The following is an 18155-nucleotide window of genomic DNA, read 5'->3' on the forward strand; positions in this document are numbered from 1 at the left end:
TAATGTAAGACTGGCAAATGAGATTTACAAATGGAGCTAACAGAGTGGAAGAAAATAAAGCAAAAGCAGTGCGCATAAATACCGGGGAACTACTGAGGTGCTTGAAGGGGACCATGTCATTAACAAGTACTATCCTGGGCAATGTGGACATTGTGGCATGTTTTGAGTGAATGGTTTTTTAAAGTGCTGTTAGACAGTCAGTATCACTCTGAGTGGAACTCTAAAGGCTGCACTTTGTGCTTTGATTTGAAAGAACTTAACTATGTTAGGCCAATTTCATAAAAAAGTCAAGCTGTTCAGTGTGTGCATGTACATGTGCTCATACTAATGTCACACGACCACCAGCATAATAATTTCGAGATGCCGGCAGACTGACTCTAATGATGTGGGTATTTTAGATGTCTGAGATGCTCAAGCTACATTTTCAAGCCATGGGAAATTAGGCACTCTCTCATTTCTGGTGTATTACAGTGCTGCTTTAGGCAAACCCCACACTAATGAAACTGTCCATACCCCCATATGTACAAGTTACTCAGAGGGGTCACAGTGTCATGTGTTGTTGCCTGGAGAAGGCACAGCAATAAACAGAGGATGGCTGTGCAGTACATCGCCTTCAGCGATTCCTTGGGAATCAACAAACAGTGATGGACCTTCACATTAAGACGATTACTGTTACATTATCTCTAAAAACACATCCAAATATTTTCACTAAAACTGAGGGAAATTTCTAATTTACCAGAAAACTGTTCAAAAGCAACACTGATACTAAAACAGTATATTATTCCAAAGCCAGACTGGAATAGCTGCACAACACTGTCTCTATGTAATCTCTCATTTTTCCTAGAAAGTGTCCACTGCTTCCCCGTCTTCTCTTCCCTATCTTTCTGTTGATGTCACTAATGAACATCAGTCAGTGATGCAGGAACGCTGTTTGCACATGTATATGATGCGCATGTTTCCTCTCGTCTGTGTATCCCCGATGTGGTTAGCCTCCATCGGTCAGGATTTATTAGTAAGAGTGGCAGTCTCATCAATACATATTTGCGTTGCTGCTCAGGAGCTCGATGTACGCCAGCAGGCTAAATTATACAGTGAATGCAGAACTAACAGGTGTTTTGTGTGTGAGGGGTTTTTTGGATAATCTAGGAATGAAAAACAGGCCATCCTGTGTTTTTGTGGGTCTTTTTGCACATTTTCTATTTTTACTTAAATTGCTGTAGTTGCTGTGTCTCTCTTCTCCTTCACAGAGCACAGAAAATAAAGTATTCACTGGCGCTGTCTACTCAAAAGCCAGTATTTTTTATTATTGATTTGAAAGATGAGCTTTGAATCACACCACTTTCCTTGAAATATTATATTCTCTGTGTGTGCGCGTGTACATTCAGTTGTTTACCAGGTTTTGAGGCATCAAGGATCTCGCGCACTAAGTGCCCTCTGAATCCAGCCTGCAGAACGGTCACTGCCTTGACCTCCCTGTCTGTTGGCTCCCTGTCTCTCCACATTTCTGGGGGCTCCAAATCTGCATTTACTTAACAAACAGAATGAGGGCATAAAACAGCAAATTGTGGGTGAATATGAATTAATGAAAAGAGCGACACTGCATGTAAACAAAGACACATTTATTAATATTCTTTTGATTTAATGTGTAGTTGCAATCTTATGATATTTCTAATGTGAACAATTACTTAGGATGAGTCAGTGCCCTAAAGTGTTTAAAGCTACTGAGTTTAGTACACATATATATAAGTATATATATATATATATATATATATATATGTATATATATTTAGTATATATATTTAGGTATACAGACTTTTATAAGCTTAGCACAACTGATTACATCTATGAGCTTCTAATGTTATGTATATAACATGATAGCATACAATATCTCCAAACAAATAAGTGGCACCTACATATAGGGGGGTATTCTTCAGGGAACAGTGAAGGGTCAGCAGTGAGAGCTTGTACAGCAAACTGCTCATCTGCTTTCAGCTTCCTCCCCAGAGCCTCACGCAGCATGTGGTAAACTGCCAAGTTAAACACCTACAAACACCAGAACACATGCAGTCATGGTAAAAAGAAAACACACCTTCTGTCAATTCTAAGGTTTTACATACCAGGACATAACAAGCAAGCAAGCCTGAGCAGGTCTTAAAATCACCTAAATACAACCTGAGATGAACACCAATATATGGCATATTACAATGTGTCATTAAAATGTGTCATTTATTTAAAATATAGGAGTGTGTGAAAAACCAAGTACACCTTTACTGCTTCCATTTGAATTAGGAGGGTAGGTAGCAGCCAGGACCTGCTAATCAAATAGACTTAATTAATTGATCATCAGCAAATGTGACCATTTGGGTGTGTGTAACACAAGGCCAAGGAGGAAAGACAGCAGCAATGACCAAATTAAAGAGGATGTACGGTCATTTTGTTGTGGTTGCACATTTTGCAAAATTGTAACTATGTGAATCCATAGCTCCTATGACCAATAGCCTTTCATGTGTAGGAGGGTTGTTAGACCCCACATCAGTCATTACCACTACCTAAATTCTTTAAATGAAAACCTTTTCTTCCATTGGTATCTTTGTAAGGCTTGTGAAAAATGCATTCGGTTCCAAGTAAAAGACACCACAGTCGCATAAATATGGACTCCATTGAGGCAATTCAGAAATTCTGACCAGTCAGAAATGATTATTCCTCAGAGCTATTGTAAATCAATGTCAATTAAGCAACACTAATTTTCTATAACAGCCAAACATATTTGTTCAATAATAAATTAAGTTTCTGGTCATTCAAAGTCATAAATCAATGTAATTTATCTAATCTAAATTAAAGACATGGCCTAACAACTGTAAAACGAATTTTTCAACATATAGATTTAGCAGCTGTCAACTGTCAATGACTTGCCAAAGGTATAAAGGATGCTGAGCTATGCACTCTACATAGAATCTGTGTGTACCTATGAGCAAACTACCTTGCAGTGCTCCCATTTTTCCTGGGTGGTGCTGATGTTTCTGGGACAGTGAGTTTCTTCCAGACCCTTTCTTAGTGCTGGCTGCTGCTGCTTATCACTAAAAGAAGCCACCAATCTGGACAGGGCCCTAAAGATGGAAGAGGCCTGCTCAGTGAAATGGGCACTTTCCTATTAAAAGAGAAGAACAGTTGGGAGGCATCTCAGTTTTATTTAGTGTTGGGAGTTTACACAGACAGAAAGTAAACAAGGACAGTGTATCATGCTACAATCTGGTGCACTTCCATGGTCAAGGTCAAGGTCAAGGTCAGATTTATTTATATAGCACATTTCCAACAGCCGATGCTGCACAAAGTGCTTAACAATAACAATAAAATTAAAAACTACAGTGTAATACAATAATAACAATAGAAACAATAAAGTAGAAGAATTGAAACAATACTAACTAATTCAGATAAATCCAAAATGCTTGGGTCATAATGTGTTAAAAGCCAGAGCGTAAAAGTGTGTCTTTAGTAAAGATTTAAATTGCTCAAGAGTTTGAGCAGATCTAATATTAAAGGGGAGACTATTCCAAAGTCTGGGACCTGCCACAGAGAAGGATCTATCACCACGAGATTTGAGGTTAGTCCGTGGAATGGACAACAATAGTTTTGAACTAGATCTCGTGGGTTTTCCTGGAGCATAGGCAGAGAGGAGCTCTGACAAGTAGGGGGGGGCTCGGGCGTTGAGTGACTTAAAAACAAAAAGTAAGAGTTTAAATTGGATCCTGTAGGGGACAGGGAGCCAGTGTAAAGAGGCTAAAATTGGGGTTATATGCTCTCTCCGTTTGGTACCGGTTAGCAGGCGAGCAGCAGCATTTTGAACCATCTGAAGGCGATGGATGGTGGCATGATCTAGGCCATAATACAATGAATTGCAGTAGTCCAATCTGCAAGTAAGAAAAAGGTGGATGATACGCTCGAAGACGTCAGCCGGAAGGTATGGCTTTATCCTGGCTAGCTGTCTTAGCTGAAAAAAACAGGACTGAACTACTGCACTCACCTGCTTATTCAATTTAAAAGAACCATCAATGTAAACTCCGAGGTTTTTTACATGTGTTTTACAATACGAGGAGAGGGTACCCAACGTGCTGTCGATATGATTGAAATTGCCAAAAATGACAACCTCAGTTTTGTTTTCGTTTAGCTGTAAAAAATTTAATGATAACCACTGTTTAACGTCGTCAAGGCAGCGTAATAAGAGCTGCGGTTGATCTGATCCTGATTTTAAAGGTAGATAAATCTGTAGCTCATCCGCAAAGCAATGAAATGAAATGCTGTACCGCGAGAAGATGGAGCCCAATGGCAGCAAATAGAGTGCGAAGAGGGCGGGACCCAAAATAGAGCCTTGAGGAACGCCGTATTTAAGAGGAGCTAATTTGGAGTTGTGGGGGCCCATATTGACATAAAAGAACCTTTCTGTCAAGTAGGAGCGAAACCACTGAAGGGCAGATCCTTTTAGGCCAGCTTGCGATTCTAGCCGTGATAACAGGATGTCGTGGTCAACCGTGTCAAAAGCTGCTGACAAGTCCAACAGTAAAAGGGCAGCAGGGCTGCCAGAATCCATAGTTAAGAGAATATCGTTAAAAATCCTTAAAAGTGCTGTCTCAGTGCTATGTAATGATTTAAAACCAGATTGAAATTTTTCTGAGATCATATTAGAATCGAGGTGTGCCTGCAACTGTAGATAGACCACTTTCTCCAAAACTTTAGATAGAAAAGGAAGCTTTGAGATGGGCCTGTAATTAGACAGAACAGTTGGGTCCAGGTTTTGTTTTTTAAGAAGAGGCTGAACTACAGCTTGTTTGAAGCATAGTGGGACGCAGCCTGTAGTAAGGGACGTATTAATCAATTTCAGAATAAAAGGGCCAACAATATTAAAAGTGTTTTTGAGGAGACTCGGGGGAAGATAATCAGAGGGGCAGTGTGATGATCTTAGGCCACTAACTATCGCGGTCAGGTCCTTAAGGGAGACGGGATCAAACTGCTCTAAGACAGCTGAAGACACAGGTGGAGGGCTTTGAACTGAGACAACAGACAACGAAACAAGGGCCCTAATCGATAAGATCTTGTTATTGAAAAATGCTAAAAAATCATCGCACATACTTGGTGAAGGAGTAACTCCAGGATTATCACATAAACTAAAAAAGCGATTAAGAATGTTAAAAAGTACCTGAGGCCTATGACCGTTTGCTGATACTAAGTTTGAGACAAATTGTGTTTTTGCAGTTTTTACAGCTTCTTGATAAGCAGAGAGACAAGTCCTTAAAATCTGTAAGGAAACATACAATCTGTCCTTTTTCCATCTCCTTTCAGCGCGTCTGTAGTCGCGTCTGAGGGAGCGGGTGTAATCGTTCAACCACGGTTCTGATGAATTCTTAGCGCGCACAGTTCTGAATGGTGCAATAGAGTCCAAGATATAAGTGCAAGTAGAATGAAGAATAGTGATCAAATCAGAATTGCTTATAGAACATTTGCTATATGCACATAAACAGTGATGGGCTAAGGCTACACAATCGACAAAAGAAAGATGAAAAATATAAATTCAGCTATACAAAGGTAAGAGAAAATGTGTGAGAGCAGAGTCACTAACATGATGTGATTTTTTAAATTGAAGCTGGAGTAAGCCCAGTTTCAAAATGCCACAGTGAGGAGATTGCAACAAGGGCAATGTTATCCTCTTTGTCACTATGTTCCAAAAAGCTCTGCTTTAAAAAAAAAAAAAAATGTCATGAGGTAGGATAAAAAGCACATATTCTCTTTAGTTTCCCTTTATTTTATTCTGTTCCAGTGATTTCACCACAAAATATCATGACAGATGTGCTTAAATTGAACACCATGAGGGCTAGTTTCTCCATGTGTTTAACCACCCCTTATATTTCTTAGTCAGTATGCGCCCCTTTGACCCTTTCTATTTACATATACTGTATCATCAAAGCGATCACTTCTATTTTTGTGAAAATTTTCCTGGAGATAAAAAAGAAAGAAAGAAAGAAAGAAAGAAAGAAAGAAAGAAAGAAAGAAAGAAAGAAAGAAAGAAAGAAAGAAAGAAAGCCATTTACATGTCAAATCTTATATCAGAAATGTGAATGTGCATCTATTTAGTAGCAGCATGTGGCAGAATACGGCTGCAGGATAATATTCTGAAAGGAGCGCCACCGCTCAGAAAGCCACCCATTTACTACAATGGAATTACCATCATTGTCATAAATAAAGGCACCTTTGTAAGGTGTGGCATGATGGTTTCTTCTTCTCCAAAGATAAATGGTGTCTTGCTGCAGAGGTGGACATGGTAACCCAATGCTGCATTTATGTGGATGCACAGCACATGCCGCCTGATGGGAAGAGCACAAAAAAAAATTTGCATTCTGAAAGCAATCACTCATTCATTGCACTTTCCTAAAACCTGTGGTTTCCAGCCTATTTGGCTTGTGACCTTCAGTCTGTCCACACCGGGCCTGACGTGTTGCCATTAGTTCAACCACAGAGTGACGTTTCCTTCTTAGATTCAACTATAAAACTATCTAGGATAAAGAAATCAAAAGAAAATCAAACTATTTGTGTAGAATCACCAACTATTTTTGTCCTACAACCACATTTCAAAAAAAAATGTGTTTCTGCATTTTGTTTTTATTTACATTTTGCTGTATTTAACAATTAAAGCTACTGACAGAGAACGTGAATAGCACTCATTAACTAGTTACAATGTGATGGTCTGGTGCAAAAACGTGGGTCCTGTAATTCATGCAGTTGTTAACAGAAGCTACAAAATCAAAGAGAAATTCCTTTTCTTTTTTTTGCATTAGAGGAGCTATGTTCCTGTCAAATAATACTGACTAGGTCAGACAGTCAGATGTGCAGTAGCCTAATGTCCTCTCCACCAAATACCAAACTGAGTTCACAAGGCCTGGTCAGGCATGAGAGAGTGGAGCTCCACTTTCTTGGCCCCATTAGCTTTACATAATTTAGCCATTACAGCCCTAACTAGATGGATGAGCACTGAGGCAGAGCTGGGCTAGTACTGTGGAAACATTCAAAAGGGAAATAAATGCGAGCGAGACAAAAGAAGATAAGGCGTATGGGAGAGAAGACAGTGAGAAGAAACTAAAACAGAAACTGAGACAAAAGAGACTTAAAAACAAAATTATAATGGAAAAAAACCTCTTTAACATTAACAGATTAGCACAGATCAGCATGTGAATGGCGAGACCATAAAGTTTAACATATGAAAATGGGCATACAAAGAGAGCTTTAAAATGATTGCTGCCCAGAAGCAAGATCAGATATTATGTCTTGGAGAGCTAATACTATGAGGTTTATGGGCATGGTTAGTTGAGTGCTATGTGTGTGATTATGGCTCAGTGGTAATTGCACTCCTCCATACCTGCACCTGACCCCAGAAACTAGGCCCTCTGCTTCTAGGCCAAGTCACACCCAATAATAGAGACTAGGACAGATGCTTTTTACTGCTTTTCAGAGCATCTGAGGTAGGCAAGATATCCTCTGCAGGGTACCCTCTGCAGGATGCTCTACAGCTATGCAGAACAGATCTTTGCTCAGCTGTATAAATCCCAACAAGTGTGAAACATGAACATTTTCTTTTCTTTGTCAAAAGATCTCACAGGTGCTGTACAAAAAAGGAAAAATTCACCATTATTAGAACAAGTTCCCGTGATGACAATTACATACCGCTTAGGGTAATTTAGGATTATGAGAGTAAATGTGAAGGAAGGCATTGCTGCAAATTTAATCTAAGACTATCATTTTGATCAAAATACTCTACAGTTCTTAATATAAATCAGTGCTGTCCTACCCCGAGGGCAAGTTTAACACAGCTGCCTTTGTGGAGGTGGTCTTGATGGAGAGAACTGGCAGCTGAGACTGCAGACTTGTCCAGGAGTGTGGCACGGCGATGAGAACTGCAGACCTACGTGCTGCTGACATTTCCTGTTCTGTGAAAGTGGAGTAAAAAAATAAATGCACTGGTGGCACTCTGCAGGGAACAAAATTACAGTGGTTTCACAAAATAAAAATAAAAATAACCCAAAATGTAGATTAAATATGTCTTTGATGCACGGTTTGTACCTGCGAGGAAAGTTAGTGTTTGTGTTTCCATGTATGTGTGTCTGTGTCTGTGCACTGATAAGCCCTTACTCTCCTCAGCTGCATGTCCCCAGAGAAGAAGAGAAGAGAAGCTGATGAGGATCTGGGAAGGTTGCAGGCTGTCCACACACAGGTAATAAGTGCCTCTCACCTCTGGACACTGCTGGAAGAAACACAAACACGGAGAAGGACAAGTGGAAGAGAGAAAGAGCAGAAAGCCGTCGGGAGACATGGAAGATAAACTAATAGAACGGTGGCTTAGTGGAGGAGCAGTTGAAGGAAAATTCAGAGAAGAGAAGGGAGCATGGTTGCAGTGGGGGATTCAAATAAACAGAAGTAAAAACAAAAAACAGGTGGAGGCTTCATAGTTGGCACCTAAATGAGAGATACAGAGACAAAGACTTAAGTAATGTCAGAAAAAGCAGCTGCTGAGAAAGGCAAAGCAGGAGACAAAGAGAGGGGAAGACTGACAGAGACCAAAAGGGTCAGAAAGTATGAATTTCAGAATAACAAGTCGAGACAATTCTTAGTATGCATATTGGAGTGTTGCTGTTGTTTACATGCTTACTTCAGGGCTTGCTACAGCAAGGGATCCGGAGCTAAGTGTCTGTGTGGATGATCCACTCCATTTGACGGCTACTGTTGTTTTGGAGAGGACAGTATTCTGCAGATAAAACCAGCTTAGTTAATCACAATATGTCCCGTACAATTACTAATTGTATGTCAAAGCACATTCAGTTACGTGGGAAAATAAAACCAAAGTTTAGTCCCGTAGATAGAACTTGCACAGTCTGTACCTTAAAATGTGATTTCTGAATATGATGCTGGTAAGTCTGTGGCTTATGAAACACCAAGAGAGTCCTGAAATTAGAATACAAATAACCCCGCTTACTTTATTTTATTTTTTAGCATGAGCGATTATGATATTAATCAGAACCTATTTCTGCATGTATGTATATGTGTCTCACTGAAAGCATTTATCAAAGTCCTCCAGGTCAACCCAGGTCTTCTGTAGGACTGGCTTGTTAGTCGCATAGTAGGATTCCTCAGTTACAGGCTCTTTGATTTCAGTTTGGGGCCTATCTGCAAATAAAGTTTAAATTGAACATAAGGTGGCACCGTTCCTGAGTAATAATACATTTATATACATGCATTTTCTTGTGTTAGTCATTTGGTATAACGTAGTATGCATGTAGAATATAGACACCTAGCTGAAAGTGGAGCCACTGGGTAAAATTCTTGATATCCTCTTTGTCAAAATTCAGTAACTAAACGCTTTTCCTTTTGTGACTCATAGCAAGTTATCCTAGACTCAAATCATTATCTTAAACACAGCGAGCCGAATTGGCCAAACTCCCACATAATGGCACAGTGTAAGCGCACATGCACATCCTCACTCCCACTCACCGACTCCCACTATCTCAATGCATCTCATAGACATATGCACACATCCCCAAAAAACACACACATGCACACCCATACACATACAAACAGTCTGCCCCCGAGCTCTACTTAAAGCGAGAGTCTGATCAGAAAGCTGAGGTGGCGAGGGCCACCGTCTCTGCTGTTGAGCAATGGTGGTCCGTTAACTCAAACTGCAGGTGTTACTAAGCAACTAAACGGGGGCAGAGAGGAGGCAGGGAATTGGCCGGTTGTCACAAAGCATAATTTCAGTCCTATCTTTTTCAAAACGTCTCGACCAACCGCTACAAGCACGGAGAGGACGATGGTTGGATTGGAGGCAAGAGATAAAAATACGTCTAATTACATTAATTGGGACTATGATGCATGGATGCCGTTCGAGTCAAACAGTAATGAAGACCTCCATAACATATGTCAACTGCATAAAAAATCCAGAAAAAACTGAAAATAAGGGGCATTTGTTATTTGTGGCAGTCTAATATTTGACCTCGGGTAAAGCCATCTTATGTTGGGATTCAAAGACAGCTCGCATTAGGGGCCTGGTGTTGCAAAGGAACAGCTTTTACCATTGGAGATGTCATCACTGTTCTTCTTGTCCTCTGCAGTAACCTAAAGGGACAACGAGAGAGTGAAAAAAGAGAAAGTGAGAGAGGCATGAACTGTGTGTTGCTGACAGAGTAGCACTGGCAGAGATACGCCTCCACCCTCTAGTGATTCCATGCCAGCTGTGGTGTTGGGCCATTCTCACCCAACACTGAGACACGGTTTAATGTGACAGGGTCTGCCCCTCCCCCTGCTAAAAACACCAACAGGGAATACCAGCTCTAATTTACCCCGACTGTCAGTGACAGATGAGGAGTTATAATGTTGTTTAGTGTGTTGCTTCTCTGAGAGGGGATTTACTAAACAGTCCTGATTTCATGCTTATCTGGCCAGCACAATAAAGAAACATAGCTAATTAGTTATTATCATATGCTTCAAGTAGCATTATGTTTGGTGTGAGCAAGAAGGAAGATGCTGCGGTCTTTAAAAGAGCATTAGAGCTATCAAAGAGAAGTGCAAGAATTAGTACACCAATATCAGCTGGCTCCAACTTTCCTCCAGCCTCCCCACCTCCTTAAAAGAATTTTTTTTAAAAATGTATTTCAAACAATGCTCCCCTCTGGGAAAATTCTGGTGAACGTCCAACAGTTTACTCAGCTCCGAAGAAGAATTATATATCTTCATGTCGTGTAACTTCAAAGCAACCCCTGCCAAGACTCTCTGATGAGTCAGAGTGAGTGTGTGTGTCTCTGTATGTGAGTCACCGCATATTTGAATAAGTACCCAGAGACCCAGACAGACGGAAAGAGGCATTGTGATTGGGAGGCACACTTGACCTCCTCTTCATCACTGTATAGCAACACTTTCCTGCTGCAAAAATGTCAGCGCGTATGTCAACGTGTCTTGTGTGCATAAAACTTTAAGCTTTCGAGCTCCAGTCTGTGGTAGGTCCTGTTCACTGACAGCACGGCACTTTGGTGCGCTGCTTGTTTTACCTGTGTAGACTAAGGAGATATTGAGACAGACACAATTTACACACAGGGCTCCTAGGAGTTTAGCTGCTGCTTTTGGCTTTTCAGCAATTTTCCACAAAAGAAATCACAGTCATGATGGGAGAAAGATGGCATTATCAAAAGCCACCCCACCGTTTTATTTTTGCAGAGACAAATTAAAGCATTTCCAATGTACTCTTAACTAATTTAACATTCTCCCCCTGAGATAAACTGTAATTAGTGATGCAAACTGAAACTATGCAGGTGCTTGGTTGTTTAATGACTACCATACTCATATTAGAAGTTGAAACATAATGCTCTAACCCACACTACGGTTGAGAGAGTGGGGCATTTAGGGTATTACGCACATCATGTGAAGGCACCTTCTTCTCTCATAGAAATATAGAGCTGGATCAAAAAAAAAACCAAAAGAAAAAACCCCTCTCATGTCATTTATAGTCTGTCAACACGTGACCCTGCCATGTGCTTGTCAAGAGCAGGAACACACACTTTAGATAAATGTGGCCCATGTGACACACACACACACACGCCTGCACACACATCAAACGACACATCAAATTAGCATGTCCACACTGCCCTAACCTAACCGCTCTATAACTGGTCACAGTTACACAAGAGGGCGATTAATATGAACTCTATTTTTTCCCCTATGCTAGGAGTGAAGTGTAATAATGAAGCCCCCAGGAGACGCAGACACTGATGGCTCATCATCTAATTGCGCTGCTTTTTTCATCAGCACAGTACATGACCTCTCCCTGCATGAAACCCACGCATTCAGCTCACCACCACCACACACCAGAGATTCTCTCTTCCCCGCTTCCCAGTTTCTTGCCCCGCTTTCATCTATTTCAGTGCAAATGTGACTCTGTTTATATTTTCTTATTTTTTTTAGTTCCCCTAAAAAAATTTTAATTGAACAATAGAGTTGTCCACCCTTTTTTTTAGTCTTTGTTATCTTTGTTTCTGCCCTCTTCTCTTTGTCTGCATGTGTCTGCTACAATGAATCCCCACCCCCTGTTATTTCCCTTTTCTAGCTGGTTCTCTCTTTAGTGCAGATGTGCCCCTGGTCAGTAGTGGCCTGGCTGGGAGACAACAGAAGTGACTTTGAGACTGGGGGATGGCAGCCGTGTTGTCACTGACACACAGAACTACTCTGAATAGCCTTTGACCGCATACATGCAGGGCAGAGAGACGAGTGAGGCAACAGGAAAGCAATGAAATGAAGACATGACAAAGGGCAACAAATCTTTTTGCAGAAATAAAATAATGTCTTCATTCATTCCTTTTTTGGCATTCCAACAGGTCACAGATGCTTAAATTCTATTTGAGGGATAACAGCGGTTCTACAACGATGCTTTGTTTGCAAATATTTGTGAAATCTGAAAATATTTCGCCCTCGTGGACCATAATGCTATATACCTCCATTTTGTCAGTGCAGTTTGGTGAGTTAGTGGTGCATTCAGCCGCGTCAAGCTCAAGGCCTTCTTGACATTCAGTCTCCTCTTCCTCAGTAATGGAGACCAGAGGGGATCTGTGGGAACACTTCCTGGGAGTGTTTTGCTTGGTCTCTCTGACACATAAAGACACGTATTCAAGCACCAAGTTGTGTGCAAATGTAACATATCATAATCATACCATGCACAGATCTCATTGCATTCTATAATCTGCCATTTTTCTTTGTTGATACAAAAATATATAGTATTACGGTAGCAAAAGGAGCAAATCTCTAATCTTTACTCCACTGTGGGTTGTAAAACACAAAAGCAAAATTCCCATAGTTCACATTTCTCAATTACTACGAATGCATTCATAACAGAGAGTCGAGATGGTGGTTAAGTAAGATCGTAAAAAAAAACAGGTGATAATGGTGTATTATGATAATGGTGATGTACTTTGTTGACCTCCATATGGAAGCTGTTATCATGCTTTCCTTTTTCTATAAAGAGGTCAGGCTCAGGTTACCTATAGACTACTGAAAGACATCAGAAAGGAGAGAAGAAAATGTTATTTATAAATTTATCAGTTTCAGTGTACGCACGGCTCTGGAACTGAGCCCCCGCTGCTCCTGGTACGGTAGGAGAGAAAAGGGCTGGCAACCTCAATGAACTGCTCTGGTTTTGACAAAGGGATCTCTACAAAAAAAGGGAGAGAAAAAAAACCTTTACATATCATGCCAGCACCGATTTTTCACACTCTGACTCTTTTTACTTCATTTTCTGTTTTTCACTCAGAGATCAGCTGATGTCAGATATGCCTGAGCCAGCAGCTATTTTCAAAACTGAAATAATGTAGCTGCCCTACTCCTATTTTCATTTCAGCATGCGGTGCTGCATGCCCTCTCTAGTGCAGGTTCTAAATCTCCTGCATTAACACTCACTTTTCGTTGGAGTCATATTTATTTATGACATTCACCTACACGCTATCGCATAATTTGTGCTTTTCTATTTGTTTGATATCCTCCCCTGCATACTCCTCCTGATTCTCCTTCACCACCTTTTTTCCAAACTTAATTTTAACATCTTTCATTTCCTGTTTCAATCTTCCTCTAACTTACTCTTTGGTTCAGCAGTGACCAAGATCTCCTTGGGCTGACGGATGAGTTTCCAACGGGGCACAGGTGGAGGTTTGGGTGGTGACTCTAGCGGGCATGCGCGGGTACGAGTCAACAGGACAGCATGGCTGTGTAGCAAGGAGAGGCCATAACGACGTAGAAATTCAGAGGAATTAGCCTGCATAACCGACACACATACACAGAAATCATGCATGCAGGAGTCAACCATTAATATTTAAAAAATACTCTGGCAGATAATTAGAAACTGTTCTCCAATCAGGTTTAGGGGTGTATATAGTAAACATTTTTTTAATCTTTAACACCCACTGCATTTTAACAATATTGTGTGATTATCTAAGGTGTTAGTTTAAAAACATAGCGACATATTAGCATGGAGGACAGAATCATTCAGGCAATAAGTTCAGACACATCTGCCAAAATACATGAAAATACAGTATGTAAGGCAAAAACAGCAATTGCACAATTCTAATGAGCTTTAAAGTCAATATTTGGTATGATCACTTTTTTAAACATCATAGCCTGAACTCTCTTGGGAAAAATTTCTTTTCAGGAATAGTTCTCCAGGCTTCTTGAAGGACGTTTAAAGCTCTTCTTTGCATGTGTTTTGCTCCTTTCTCTGTCAAGATGATCCCACACTGCTTCAATAATGTGGAGGTACAGGCTCTGGGGAGGCCAATCCCTGACTGAGTTTCATTGTGTGTTTTTCCACCCAGGTATAATTACTGCAGTGGCAGTGTGCTTGTGATTACTGTCCTGTTGACAATTGGAACCCCTGCCAATGAGCTATATAAGCACCAGTCCATTTACCATCAATTTTGAAAAGATCTCCGACACAACTGGCCCAAACCATGACAGAGACTCCAGTGTGTCAGTATGTTTTACAGATAACTGTAGACACTCACTGTCATGAACCCCACCATACATACTGGTGGCATTTTAAATCAAAAATGTAAAACTTGGAAATTTTCCATCAGACCTGTTGCTACTGAATTTCAGTCCAGTTCTTGTGTAATTTGGCATACCTCAGCCCTTTGTGCTGTTTCCCTTTCTAGAGAATGGCTTCTTGACAGCCAGCTTTCCACCGAGACCATTTCTGATGAGCTTTCAACGAACAGTAGATGGCTCAAGTAAAGGGTCTAGTGTGTCTCTCAGGTCCTGTGCCAGATCTTTGCTGGATATTACTTAAGCACAAGACTTTCAGATACTGTTCATTTGCTATAAACATTTTTCAGGCCTCAGATTTTTTAAGGATAAACTGCTAATTATGCTGAAATATGTCAGATTTTTTATTTATTTGTTTTATGCCTGTCAAACTCTGTTATCATTCACATTTTTCAAAGATTAAGCTCAGGAAATGGGAACAAATTATGTGTTTTTGTAACAGACCACTTGTAACAAAGTGCCTAAAGATACCATTTGAAACTGGTTCTTTGCTAAGTTGTGTGGATACAACACTGGTTCATTCTGTGAATTAGGTGATTTTATTAATGCTTGGATGATTCATAGTTACATGTTAAGTGGGTTAACATACAAAAAACCTTTGGAGAGCCTGCAGAACTATTTCTCAGGAGATTTTAGAAAATTACAGTTAAATAAATATAAAGAAATGAGTCTTGACGCAAGACACAGTACAGTATATGAAATCATTACATAAAATTTGTGTATATATACTTTAAACCTGTCACGATGTGCATGTTACAGTTACATCAAAATGTGAATTTGTATCCTCGCAAATTTGCACTAAATACCTAACTACAATCTCTAGCAAGTGAAATCGAAATTTCATAGTTCCAAAAGTCTGAAGACTAAAAATTGCACATTATGAGTCAACATATATACGTAGTCAACATTTTAGGAGGAATATTAAAAAGACATACCATTTGGCGAAACCCAAAGGAACCGTTATGTAGTTGAAAAGGGTAGCAGGCAGCACAAACCACTATGTCAGGGTCTGCTGAGAAACACACGCAATGAAGAATAACAGGTACAGTTAAACTGCATTGTCATAAGTGTTAATATACAACTAATTTTAGACTAAATGTGATTGATTCTTAATAGTAACATCAATATAGTGAAAGCGCCACACAACAATTAAATTAAATCCAACAAAAGAGAAAGCAGAGCTGACAAAAAATACCATACACAAAATAGCTTCCTACAACCTGTTTCACACCCCCTGCCTGGAATGGGGGTCGTACAGGCAGTTTGTGGTACGCTTTGGCTTTGTCCCAGTTTGCTGCTGGTTTGCGGCAGCACCTGCTCGCCAACACCTCTAAGGGGAGGGGGTCAATATGTGTACATGTGTCTTTATGTCTTTCTATGTGTCATTAGTGGGTCGGTGAGTATAGGGCTGGTTATCGTCACTGATTTCTATAATCGATTCGATTCCGATTCACAAGGTCCCGATTCGATTCAATTTTGATTCAGACTGTTAGAAATTTTATAATTCTGATCATTTATCAGTACATATCCATATTTTTATATCTATGTATAAAAACAAAGCTGACACGTGTGAGACTTCATCACAGCAGATGCCTTTGTGTCAAAGTAACTGAGGATAAAACACAGAAAAACATGAAGGAAATTTCCCTGGTCTGGCTTTTTATAGCAGATAACCCCCTTAAAAATATTCTGTAGTGCATCAAAAACAGAAGAAAACCATGAATCAACATATGAACATTACCTGATGCTGCTGAAGTGAAGCAGAGCGAAGTTACAGAGGTTTTATTAGAGACACAGCCAAGCGTTTTGCAATTTGCCATGATTTTACAAAGTTTAAATTTCTTTGGTATTAAACAGTCAAAATTAGGCTTTCTTGTTGGAAAAAGAAAAAAAAACAACAGGCCGATAGCACTGTACACAACACTAGACTGATGTTTAATAAGCAAGTGAATAATGAAGAAAACAGAGATTTGAGATGGCAAACTGTGCCACAGAAAGAGCTGTGCAGGAAGTGTGATTTTATCGTGTGTTTAAACAGCAAAAGCAAGAGGGAATTAATGACAATGTTTATTAAATGTGAAGTGTAGCTTTGATCTTCTTTTGCTGCTGGTGACGTGAATTTTGGTCAGAGAGTGACGAAACCTGTCGGCATCAGAATCTCTGAGATGTCAGCTTTCACCACCCGATGGCGTGTCTGTTTATGTGCTGTTGGGTGCACGATCCGTGTTTACATCTTTGTGCCGAATGTGTTTACCTGCTCTCAAATAGTTTTGTGAGCTTTAACCTGAGATTCTGGCGTTTCTGGCAAAATACATTTATATTTAAAAATCGATTCAGGATTTAATTAATCAATATCACGTTATTCAAGCTAAAATCGATTTGAATCGGAAAATAATTTTTTAAACCTACTGCTAGGTGAGAGTGAGTGAGCGAACGGCCTGTATGAGTGTGTGTGTGCATGGCTGGAGCTCGCTGAGCCTTTGCCCCTGTGGGACATGGTCAACGCTCCCCACTGGAGGCTTCTCTGTTTGTTGGTTCCACGGTGCATGGCTGGATGTTCTGGTGTGGTCGTTGGCCGACTTCCTGGCTTGGACCTCCTCCTTGGGACCTGGATCTCAACTCGTGCAAGGGTGGCCCGCCTCTAGCAGGGTCAACTTCCCGTTGCCTCTGGTCCTCTCACCCTTTGGTCGTGTGGCCTTCCTCCGGGGATGTCGCAGAGAAGTGTGACCTTAAGTCTACGGTACTCTTGGGAGCTGTGGATTGCACGGTTGTCCTGGTATCAAGCCAGTCTGCCTCTGGCTCCTGGGGGCGTTATTGCGGCTTTACACCTTCACTATCAAGTACATCTGAGACAAAGACACAGATACTCCCACCCTCTCTCTCTCACATTCACACTATAAGAAGATTGTTGACCTATATATCTGTGTATTTTCTAATTTTTGTGTTCCACGTGCTGTATGTTTGTTTTTTCTTAGAGGTGCAGCAGTTGGCGATACATTGTGTATTTCTATTTGCACTCTATCCTTTTATTACATTTACCCCTATTTTCCCAGACTAGAAAGATTACATTAAAAAACACTATTGTCCTCCACGGGTATAAACAATGAGGCTATATTTAGGTTCTTTAGGGAGTTCTTCCCCCTTTAGTGCATCTTAAAAGTATATCATATAAGAGCACATGGGCCAGGAGACATGGAAAATCAATTTGGCCGACCATGGTAAAGAGTGATGGGAACACCGCCAGGCTAATATAAAGGCTACACATTAAAAATTGAAAAGAGAAGTTGTTGTCACATTGACTACTAATTTCTGCATTTCACTGGAATTTCACAGTAAGCACCAAAACAGCGAAATAGAAGAAACGTGTAGGGTCTTTTAGTGTTTGCATATGTAGAAAAGGACAATGCAGCAGATTTCCCTCAAGCAGAAAATGTTTTGTGAAGCAATACCACCTTCACATGCATGACATCACATTATGTTAATATGCAACACTTGAGTTATTCCAAACAAGTGAGACTGTAGCAGAGCACAGGGAACAGTCT

General features: G+C 40.3%; 1 protein-coding gene across 10 annotated transcripts in view; it reads right to left on the reverse strand.

Moving 5' to 3' along the window:
- Nucleotides 1–18155, reverse strand: part of adgb (androglobin) — a 39527-nt gene that overhangs the window by 11903 nt on the left and 9469 nt on the right. For 7 of the 10 annotated variants that reach the window (XM_076873880.1, XM_076873879.1, XM_076873874.1 and 4 more), the window contains 14 exons: nt 15549–15625; nt 13654–13828; nt 13138–13231; nt 12519–12669; nt 10110–10152; nt 9090–9204; nt 8919–8982; nt 8690–8785; nt 8173–8284; nt 7832–7970; nt 6239–6353; nt 2981–3148; nt 1914–2043; nt 1394–1528 (listed from right to left, as the gene is read on the reverse strand). In XM_076873880.1, the coding sequence (XP_076729995.1) occupies nt 1394–1528; nt 1914–2043; nt 2981–3148; nt 6239–6353; nt 7832–7970; nt 8173–8284; nt 8690–8785; nt 8919–8982; nt 9090–9204; nt 10110–10152; nt 12519–12669; nt 13138–13231; nt 13654–13828; nt 15549–15625 (1614 nt within the window). The remainder of the gene's footprint in view (nt 1–1393; nt 1529–1913; nt 2044–2980; nt 3149–6238; nt 6354–7831; nt 7971–8172; nt 8285–8689; nt 8786–8918; nt 8983–9089; nt 9205–10109; nt 10153–12518; nt 12670–13137; nt 13232–13653; nt 13829–15548; nt 15626–18155) is intronic. The other 3 variants (XM_076873876.1, XM_076873877.1, XM_076873875.1) reach the window with 3 other exon arrangements.

This window comes from Maylandia zebra, linkage group LG15 (assembly GCF_041146795.1).
Source record: "Maylandia zebra isolate NMK-2024a linkage group LG15, Mzebra_GT3a, whole genome shotgun sequence".
NCBI classification, from domain to species: Eukaryota; Metazoa; Chordata; class Actinopteri; order Cichliformes; family Cichlidae; genus Maylandia; species Maylandia zebra.